General features: G+C 46.6%; 1 protein-coding gene across 1 annotated transcript in view; it reads right to left on the minus strand.

Moving 5' to 3' along the window:
* The window catches only part of LOC106646732 (uncharacterized), a 170,882-nt gene extending 161,058 nt beyond the window's left edge, over positions 1–9,824 (minus strand). Inside the window, exons 1-2 of the mRNA XM_089590839.1 lie at positions 9,783–9,824; positions 7,658–7,720 (exon numbers count right to left, since the gene is read on the minus strand). Coding sequence (XP_089446965.1) covers positions 7,658–7,720; positions 9,783–9,824 — 105 coding nt within the window. The remainder of the gene's footprint in view (positions 1–7,657; positions 7,721–9,782) is intronic.
* Positions 9,825–11,456: the final 1,632 nt, after the last annotated feature.

Below are 11,456 nucleotides of genomic sequence, written 5' to 3' on the forward strand. Positions count from 1 at the left end.
GGGAAAGGAAAGAAAAAGGAATTTGCCGAGAGACAAATGGAAAATGAGGAAACGCGGGTAGAGAAGGGGGGGGGGATGTAGAAAGCCGGGTGCATTCTCCCGCGTTAGCATCGGTTTAATATAAAACGATTTTACGAGCGGAATAAAAATACCATTAGTCGCCGCTGCGTCTACCATCGAATCGGCGCTACGAGCGTAGATTGGGAGCTGACTCGAAAAAGGCTCAAGCGTGTATAGCGACGATGACGCGCGAGAAGCTTGAATTTGGGAAATAGTTATTCCAGCTTTTTTTTTTTTTTTTTACTTTTTGGGTAAAAATATTTCTATTTTAAAGAGCAGGTTGTCGAGTTGTGAACCAAAAATAAGTTGTAAGAAAAAATGTAAGCCAACGTGAATAGGAAAAACAGCGTAAGCGATGAAAAAAACGGAGGGGGTGGGGAATGGAAAGAGGCCAGGTATGTATGTATATACTTGTAGTACCCGAATGAAAGAGAATGAAACTCGACAAGTCGAGTATAAGGGATTCTCATGGCCGAGCGATTCGAGTTTTCCAGTTGGGAGGGGGGGAGCAATCGGGAGTCGGCGGGGCCTCGGGGCGAACTTGGATCGGTAGCGCCAACTCTTTGAAAAGTCTCGTTGCTTCCGTTCTCAATATACTACCCTCCTCCCCCCACAAAAGTTCAAAACGATCGAGGAAAAAGAAAAAGAGAATTCTCGAGTAATATTTTCCATTTCCTTCCTCTCCGAGTTTTAATGGCAAAAGTGAGACAGCCACAACAATGATCGTTGTAATATTTGTCGAATCGTTTTTCGCCGTCATTTTCACAATAAACCCGAAGCTCGTCGGATTATGGATTTAATAAATACCGGCTTTGTTGGGGGGGGGAGGACGATGTATTGCAACGTCAGCGGCTGCCGAGCGAAGGAAAAGAAAACTGTACAAGAAACGCGGGGGGGTGCAATAAAAAAAAAAAAAAAAAAAAGAGCTACAGGGAGTGGGGACTGGATTAGCGGCCCACCGAAAGCGTCCGTCGAAAAAGAAAGGAGCCCCGCCGATCGAATCGCACTGGCAGTCCCGACGGAATCAGGTCAATGAAATACGCCATCGTTGCCCCTTTCCTTTTCCTTTTCCTCTCCTTCATACAAGCCCCGGCGTCTTTTCTCTCCGGAGCGTCTGCTCGGAAGCAAAACACATCCGACGCATCGCTCCCGATTCGCAAAACGGGGAAAACGCGAGAGCCGGGGATATTAAAAATCGGAGAGGCAACGAGGAATAATACCGGGGATGAAGGAAATATTGGAGACAACTCGCTTATATACACGGGGCGGGGGGTAAGAGTGGTTGTTTTGGCGGAAGGTTATTTTCCGGCCGGGCGAGCACTGTGCCCCGTGTATACCGCCATTACACTCGTCTCGGGTTTTGGGGAGCTCGGGATTTTCTTCTTTCCCCCCCCCTCCCCCGGAGCCCGTTATTTCGCTGGCTCGGAGGTTCGGCCCCCTCGCGCGCACTCGAGGATAATCTCTCTTCGAGACTATACCCAAGGATTCCATCGGACATTCATTAGGTGGGGGGGGGGGAGAAGCCGCATTTGCAATGCGATACCCCCACCCCAGATGCTGCTCAATGATCTACGTTTAATTGTATCCACTTGTTTTCCCCCTCTCTTTTGTTCGAGCTTTCGTTCTCGATCGATTGTCGTCTCTTCGCTATACGCTTATCTGCTGTACCAGCAGCTTTGGGAAAAAGGGGACGAAAACACGCCCGATTAATTAACAAACCCCCCATCCCCTACTTTGCTCCACCTTTTATACTTGTTGATGGATTCTTTTGCGTTATTCAATTTCACCCAACGATGTTGCTGTGTATATACCTATACGCAATGATAAATGTACGTGTATGTGCGTTTGGATGGAAAAACGCAAAAGACATTTTTTTTTTTTTTTCTCTCCGAGCCGACGGAAGCGTCGTTTCCGTCGAGAATAGCCAAGCACGGCCGAAATAAATGCTCAACTTTGCTACAAAAACGTATGCGCCCGTCTAAATTTATCCGCGCGCGGACACCAAAAATATCAAGCTACGACGACGACGGCGCATCAGCAAAACACATTAGGGCTCGCGCGTCGTGTTTTTTCTCCGGCCGCCCCTCCAACCGCAAAAAAAGCTGTTGTATAACACGCGGCTCGGAGAGTCTCTCGCGCGTACACACGTAAGCGTCCGATCTTAATTTATTTTCGTCCCGTGACGACGCGGATCGGAAAACAAAAAAAAACAAAAAAAATCATCGCGCGTCCCACGCGCCGTTTCGGCGAAAAATCACCGCCCGCATCCATCGCCCCCTACCGTACAATATCATACAAATTATACCCTCGCTTGTTTATTTTCGAGGGGCACGAAACAACGTCCGAGGAGAGGCCATTATCGCCCCGCAGTGGCGCTCCGAACAATTCAACGATCAAACGAGAAGGGGCCCGCCGACTTTTCCCCCCAACCCCCTGTTGCCGGTGGAAGGTGGAGGAGTAAAAGAAACTGTATATACCCAGTATAGCCGACTCTCGGAGAATCAAAGAGATATCTCTTTTAAACGAAGGCCTTCTTCCCCGTAATCATTTAGCTTTGACTTTTTTCCTCCCCCACTTTCTCGTCGCTCAAGGGGATCGCAGGAGCAAATCCTTCCTTGAGCTCCCGCTGTTTTCGATCGGCAAGCGCAAGTGTATATAGGCAGTAACGATGAGAACTTTGAGACGACGACACCAATCGCATCCTCGAGAAGATCGTGACGAGGCAGGAGGGAAGGGGAGACACTTTTATTTCGGTCTGCTCGTCATGTACCTATTCTTCTTGGGGCTGTCGATTAATTAATTATTAGTGCGGGAGGATCGGTATACCACCTAAATTGTCATTTGAGCATATGTTGCGAGGGAAAATAAGAAAAAGAGGAATGATAGAAAAGCGAGTTATTTTTCGCAAACGCGGAGCGAGGGGCCATTAACAGCCGAGCGAAGAACAACGAGGGACAAGAAGAAAGGCACCAAGAGTGTGTATAGGGAAGAGGAAGGGTGTAGTCGATTCTCGGCTGACCTGGATAATTTACAAGTCCATTATATTCGGTTTTTCACGACGAGGCTTTTACGAGCGTTTGCCCGGTAAGACTCGGCGCGCTCGTAAAATGTGTGTGCTCGCGCGGAGACGGGGGGGTGGGGGGCTCCGGCTTGTACGTACAGCGGAAGAAGAGGCGGAGGAGCGAATCTCCGTGGAAGAGGGAAAATACATCAGCGGCGACTTGCGCTGCAATGAAGTCGATGGACCGAGTGGAGGAGGAAAAAAAAAAAAAAAAAAACGTGCGTTTGTTTGTTTATGGTTCTCGCGACCTCTTGCACCGAGGATATAATGGTTATCTATCACGGATCATTCCCGTATTTTCACGTAGATCGCAAATACTTGCTCCAAAGGTTCTTGTGGCTTATACTTTTTATACAGCTCTTTTTTGTGCTTTTTACGCTGATGGTTTTTTCAACGAAAGGACGGGCTTAATGATAACAATGGTAGCCATATATTTTGCAACAAAAGGCCAAATTTTGCTCTTTGGTACGGCCCGTTCCTCATGTGAATACAGTAGGTATGTGCCACCACCACCAACGCGGAGAGAAAAAAAACATTAATATACACCCTGTCTTGTCCCCTCATCGGCACAAAAATCACCTTTTTTTCTCCGCGTCCACTACTACACTTGTATTGAATACCCGATAAATAAACTGCAAGCTCTCGTGTTGATGCGCGGGTGTATATACGAGTAAAAACCTACCCCCTCCCTCCCAAATCGATTAATCATAATAGATTAGTTCGCACCCATTACCCGTGGGAATAACTGTTGTGATAGTTTCAAAAATACGTATATTATTTCCATGGTAAAGTGTGCACTTACATCTGGGGTTTAATTAGAGGGGAGGGAAGGGGGGGGGGCGATGAAATAAGAAAAAGAGCACGACAGCCGTCACCGTCATCAGGGAAAAAGGAGGAACGATAATGAGAATCGTTTAAAGGGCATCTCAAGAGTGATGGAGAGGAGAGAGAGAGAGAGAGAAGAATCTCGTGCTCTACTCGCTTAGCGTGTGTGCCATTGCGTAACACATCCCAAAGTGAGTGAGAGGGAGGGAGGGACGCGTGATGTGCCCCCGGCTCGTAGCAAAGATTTACGGCCCCGACGGTTGTGTTATAGTGCGGTTAATACCACTACACGCGCACACACCGACTGACCCACATAGGCGTGCTTTATTTAAACCACAGTAGTCTACTCGCACTATACTCTCCCTCTCTACTGTTCAGTTCCTCTTCTCTCTCCCTCTCTGTGTGTATTGCGTGTATGTGTATTGTACGAGAGCTACGCTAGAAACTTATGCACTGGCTACTGTATATATATTATGTGGACAGCCGTGCTGGCTTTTAGCGATCTCTCGCGAGTCTCGCGTACACAACCACCACCACCAGTGTATACTTACGTCAGAGATGGGTCATACCTATATATATATATATATATATATATATATATATATATATATATGTACACAAGCGGTCCAGCGTATACGTGTACGTGTAGGTATAATTTCGAGAGGGACCAAGGATAGGTGTACATTATACGTATACTTACAGCCTATAGATAGACCCGACGGATAGGTCTCTCGATGATGGCTCTCGTCACTGTCCATCAAGCGCGGACCACGTTTTTCATCTTTCCTCGTTTGCCATCCCACTTGTACATCATCGTCGCTATTGCTATTATTATTATTATTACTACTTACTACTACATGGATTTTTGGGCGTGAATAAACGCGTGGCCCCCAACGGAAATATACCGATGATTCGTTGTCGCTGTTGCGTGTTTTGCGTTTTGCTGTTTTGCTTCCTTTTTTTCAGGAGTAACGAACTTCACTTACTAATTTCACGTTCAAGAAAAATGGATGCTGTTGTAGTGTTTTTATCGTCGAGAGTCCAAACAAATATATACTTGAATGTCTTCACAAAATGGGATAGATTGATTTACCCCAATCATACTCATATTTGTATCGTAACTTGACATTCAAAGAATCGCAATAAAATGTTACTACAGTTCACATTTAGAGGGTTCGCTATCGAGCTTCTGCCGAGGCAGGAGACGTATCTATACCTTTATAGACATCATCGGTATATATCTATATATACAATACAGCTCACACTACATTTGGAAGGACGGAATAGCAGAGATTCGGAGACAAATCGAGCAAAAAAAAGAGCATGCAAACACAAAGGAGGGAAGAGAGAATTTCTGATGAAGAGAAGAACCAAGAAAAAAAAACCCAAAAGATGAATTTGTAGGGCCCATGAACGCTATACCCTATCTCTCGCGAAGGTTGTACCCGCACTGCAGCATACATCGGATAAAACGAGATGAGCCTGTGGATACCGTACAACTGCAGTCGCGCTAGAGTCTATTACTTCGATGGATAGGATGGATCAAAGAAATCAATAGTAGTAAAAAGCCTCCTGCAACTATGCACGTTGGCGAGCGAATCAAAGCGAATACCAGCGCGAGTACTTATACGTCAGAGCGCCTTTGATTGCACACCCGAGCCAGCAGTAGCCATCACACGGTGACCTTGAACTCGGACGCATCCATCTGATGAATCTGCGAGATACAGCCTACACAGCCCCCGTTACCGAGAATACAGAGGCTGTGCCTATTACGATGTAGGTCCTGTCCTGTATCGATATTCCCATTCGGCTTTTCCCCATCGGCCTTTGACACGGCTCATCCGTCTTCATCGACATTTTTCAATGCTTTGATTAACAATTGGAAAAAAATTTTTAAAAAAATGACAATCGATCGTCTGTTTTCGATAAAGTACAACAGAAGATGGGTACAGAGGACCCCGAGGAGGAAGAGAAAAGAGCACGTGAATTTTTCCAGGTAGCATCGAAGAAGAGAGGGGGCCTACTTTGCCACACACAATCGCGTTATTTAGATTTTCCAGCTTATCGACGCGCACGTGCTCGCAGAGAAAAAAAAAACGAGTCATATACACACACCAGCTTATACAGAGCGAAGGCATGAGATGGAGAGGCAAAAAAGTTTTCACGAATTCCGATTTAGCGAGAGCCAATGCAGCTATATGTATATATATATATATATATATATATGTACGTACGTACGAACGTCGGGGGAAAACGAAATTGAAAAAGTTGTTGCCGGCTTTCTTTCGCTACAATCGCTACGCGCCACGTACACGGAGCTTCTGCTGCCGAAGGAGGGGACAATTTTTGAGCTTAATTTTTTTCTTCCCTCCCGCCCCCCGTCAAGCGCACGTATGTGGCTTAGAAATCGATTTCGCACGAAGGAGGTACAGGTACGTACACACACCGAACCAAAGAATGAAAAGCTCGGGTGATGAAAAAAACCCGGGGGGAAAGGACTGCGCGGCCATCGGTATGGCAATTACACGCCCGGCGTATCGTTGATCAATATTTCAATGAAGGGCGGATTCGTCCCCGCTGACCCAAAACAGCTGTAATTAAAGTTTACCGTGCAGCTGCTGCTGTTGACTTTACTTCCCCCCCCCTCCCCGTCCATCGTGTGATTTTCACGGAGGCCAGCTGCAAGCTTCAATAACGTTAATTGAGACACGATGACGTCGACGACGTTGTACAACCATCGCAATTACAAGAGAAGGATTTTATCAGAGTTTCCTACCCCCCACCCCCTACGTCGATTTTAATAAAAAATCAGCTGTATGTCAATATAACGGTACAGTTTATACGATGATCGTGAATGGGGGGGGGGGAAGTGATTTTTAATAACCTTTCTTCAATAATGTTTGTGATGAATGTGTTATGAGCAATTGGCTGTTTGTCGCGTTAATTAATATATTTACACACACGTCCGAGCTCGAAACGTACGTATGAATCATATACATTCATACGTGTGTTTTTCACGTCCAACAACGACAGGTAACTTAATTTGCGTGAACGAGCTACGTGTCAAATAATAATGTATCGTACAAAGCTTCATTACCGCGACACCGGCTCCCTGGAGAGGCGAGCAAAACTACGCGCCTTCCACCCTCCCCCGAATTTCCTTGGCAAACCTGAAGCTAATTTTTAATCGCAGAATAATCGCTACACGCACCCCCTGTATGTACCTACCCCCCCCCCTCGCATGTACAAGTGGGTATGTATACTCTTTCAATCGCCCTCTTGCAAAGAAAGGAAAAACTTCTTCATATCTTCTTCGGCGAGAAGTACACCTATACACTGAGAGGAAAAAAAGCTCGGTGCGGGAGATCGATCGCAAAAACACGTGAGTCGGAGCCCACTTGAAAATTCGCTGGGCGTGCGCGCACGTGGCAAAACTGCGGGACCTGCCGCCGTTCTGTTTCCCCCTTCCTTTCCCCCCTTTCTGTTTCTTTTCTTCAGTGAGCGACGTGAAAGGAAAAATCAAGCGAACAAAAGGGTGAGACTCGCCGCGTTCAAGGGGGGGAGGGGGTGAGACCAAGTTGTTTTTTCCCTCCGCGATTGTTGTTTCCTATACGCTGCTTTTTACACACACACACACAAGCACAGTCAAGGGGGTGGAAAATAAAAAGAAAAGAAAAATAATGACCGGGTGCAAGTGAAAATTCGACTTACCGAATTGATGGCTGTCATGCTGCCAGTTTGAGCTGGATCTGGCTCCGCTAGCCCGCTGTCACTCTGTAACGTGAAAAGACAAAGATCGATTAATATTTGCGTAAAACTTTTTTTTTTTCTTTAATTTTATGCATCGCAATACCAAAACTTGAAAATCCTTCTCGTCAAATCAGCGAAAAAGAAAAAAGAAGAGATGGATGATACACCCCTTCCTAAATGACTCTCGCTGGGGAGTGCACGAACGTCGTTACCGTCCTCGAATCGATTCGTGCTTGGGGATAGTTAGCCGAGCCGAAAGAGGAGCGTCGATTTACCGGAATAAAGTGCCCCTCCACTGCTATACGATACATGGAAATAAAAAGCTCTTGGTCGAGCCAAACGCACCGAGAGAATCGCGAAATGACTCGCTCTTATTGGAGGATAACAAGCGACGTTTTGGACATCAGCAGCATTTGGGACCTATTTGAACACCCGATGGGTTAAAGAAATTTCCGTAGTCGCTCGTATCTGTTGTATAAGTAGGCATTTTTCGGAGGTGCTCGGGCGTAATTAATGTTAATCGATCCGAAAGGAGAAGTGGAGGAGAGACGCCCTTGTATATTCAGCTATGAGCTTGCAAAATGTATATCTACACCTCCACAATTTATCAAACATTATCATTAGTATATTGTTTTTACTCTCGTACTGCGACATCGAACAAACAATCCTCCAATCTTGCAGCTCGGAGATCTCCCAAAGTTTGTCAATGTGACGTTCCTACGACGAAACAATAATAGTCCGGCGGAGCGAAGCGCGCGGAGTATACAATAACCTTCTCGTAGGTCGGAAATTAGAAAGAGTAAACACAATTGCGGAAAGAAACCACCCACCCCTGCGCGACGTGGATGACAAAAAAATCAGATCTCTTTCTCTCTCTCTGCGGGGGGGGGAGGAGTAAAGAAAGAGAGTCGAGCCGAGTTCGCTCCTTTCGAATGAGCGCGGGCACGTGGAAAGAGCGACGCGGTGGTGGTGGTACACATGCGGGTAAAAGGGGTGGGTTATACAGTTCGGGTCGGAGGTAAAGCTGCACGGATGATGTGCAGCCGGCGCGAATGGCCACCGTGGAATGAAAATGCTCGTGGGCGGAAAAAGCACCCGGAAAAAGATGTATATATGTATACGTATAGGTGTGGTGGAGGCGGAGAGGAAACGAGAAATATCTATATACACGTACAATATACGTGTGCGCGCAGACAAAAGTGCGCTGGGCATCGCTGGAGTGGAAAGTGAACGCGAGAGGCGAAGGAGGAAAGAGGAGGAGGAGTAGGTGTGGTGGCGGTGCTGTAGGCAACGTGCAAATGTCGTTCGGAACTTTGATCGTAAAACAGAGGCGTTGAAAGAGGAGGAGGAGGATACAGAACTAAAGCGAGCGACCCTATGCTGCTACCGGGTATATACTGCAAAGGGAACTGTAGGCAGCGCGAAAAGAGAGAAAAGGAGGGCTAGGAGGAGGAGGACGCCTTGAAACGACGCCAAATCGGTTATGCACGAACAAATTTCCGTGTCAAGCTCTCTCCCTCCCTCCCTCTTTTTGTACATATACGCATGTATATTTCTAACGCGAGGCCCCTTGTCGATGCGGTGCATATAATACGTGCAAACGTAATTACGACAAGTACACATTCATATGGTAAAATGTTCTTCCATCGAGGACTATAGAGACGCATCGCACGTGAGGATGATGTTGCTCTATGACGACCCTCCACTAAATGATAAAAACGCTTCATTTGGTTATTATTTTACCATCTGTACATGTACCAGATGCAACTACTCCCCTCAATTTTTACTCCCACTTTTGTGTACACATATAATATTACGTATAGGTAGAGGTACGAAAGAGCTGGTCCATGTTCACCGTCCGATGGAGAGTAGGGTAAATTAATTTTATGTTAATTCACGGTAGTCCCTGCATATCTGATGAAAAAATCGGGAGGATTTTCAATTCAACCGGCCGACCTAGCCACTATCGTCATACCAGCCGCGGCGATCGACTCGATTTCCCGCGGTTATGCATATTCAAGCTTCCGCGCCCCCTTTGACGAACCAGTATACATCCATAGCCCCCCTTGCACCTATAGCTTTTTACGCTACTGCTACCACCACCACCACCTTTACCGCTGCACCTCATTGCAATCAATATACAGATTAATCAAGTCGCTATGGTGATTGCCGAAGGTGATGAGCGCGTTTGCTCGGCTTTTTGCTTGGAACACCGACAGACCCGATTGCGATTAAGCCGTGTATATACCTACTGTCGGCATATACCCAGTGCGTGAATTAAAATTACGATTGATTTGAGTCTGTTGCAAAAAGAGTTGCAAACTTCATAACTCGTCACCCTATAAACTCCGTTCAAAGGGGCACCCAAGTGTTTAGGGAGTTGAACGTACATTTCGAGCCACAAGTTGGCCAAAGAATGCATAATATAGTGCACGAGCTCCAAAATACGTGCCACCCACAGTTTTCCAAGCCCGCACGTGGTTACGCATTAATCGAATCAAGCTCCGTAATCCCGGCTATAGGGTCTAAGTACGGCTGCTCCTCGCGGCAGGGCTAACGAACCAAACTATGGCTAGGAAAAGATGTCCTCCCCCAAGGATAAGCGCGTAACCCGCGAGCTAAGTCGAAAATGGATTTCTCCCGTGAATTTCGAATCGAATTAAGCCGCCCCTGCAACCTGCAAACACACCCTTTGCGCATGTACTTTTTGCAGCGAAGGGATGGTTTATTTCATCTCCTACGTTACGGCGTATCCAAGTGAACCTGGTTTTTTGCGGGGAAATAACAAACCGTTTGGTTGGTCCATCCAAGCTGCACTTGACACTCTCGAGACAGGTATTATATCGAGAAGAAAGCAAAGTTACGTCAGTCGTAAAACGAAGCTAAGCGTCTCCCATTTGCCAAGTAAATTAGTTGTGCTCGCTTTATTTTTCTTATTCGGTGCGTTCATGAATAAATGAACAAACAAACGTGTCTCTAATTTTTTTGTTTTGTTCCTGATACTCCCATCGCATGTAGAGTTTGTCGATAATTCGGGCAGTTTTCCTCTCTCAACCGTCCCCCCGTTTGAATATTCATGGGAGAAAATGCATGATAATGCAGTGGCACATAATACAAAACAATACAAGTCGGGGGGAAAAAAATCCAGTCATCGGTGCATAGTATAAGCTTCGCGAGGTTGAAAAAGAGGTACACAAAAGGGGCCTCTCGCGGGTGGGAAAACCGAGCGTGGCAGAGCTTCAAGAATTCCCGCAACACCTACCCGTCGCGTGTCATACACACACGCACACACATGGCGGTACGAGCGAAATAGCAGAGGAGGGGAGGGGACCATGAAAAGGCGGCTTCATCCACCCACACACGCGCCCGTGTCAAATTTACATGCGCATTGTTCGGCCGACGTAAACGTCAGGGCGCCAACGGACAACGTCACCGCTCCCTCCCTCTTTCGCCGGAGCCACCTGCAGCTACGCGCAGAGGACCGACGACGCTTCGTCCAACTGATAGTCCTTACGGATAAATGCCTTATCGCCGTATGCGCCACTCTCGATGATTCCATATTTTTCGGATAAGGTGTATTACCCAAGAAAAATGCCGTTATAAAAAATCGTCCAAAACCATCGAAGGACCCCCCAGATGTAGAATGTCGTTATAGCGTGAAAACTTAGAATAAAATCTCGTGCTCCCGAAAAATAAAATCAAGCCTCCCCCTCTTGCGTAATACTCGAGTGGTTACATCCGAGCGTGAAATCGTGACGAT

This window comes from Copidosoma floridanum, unplaced genomic scaffold (genome assembly GCF_036245765.1).
Source record: "Copidosoma floridanum isolate Cflo_tuat_1 unplaced genomic scaffold, Cflo_Japanese_pri ptg000013l, whole genome shotgun sequence".
In the NCBI taxonomy this organism is placed as follows: Eukaryota; Metazoa; Arthropoda; class Insecta; order Hymenoptera; family Encyrtidae; genus Copidosoma; species Copidosoma floridanum.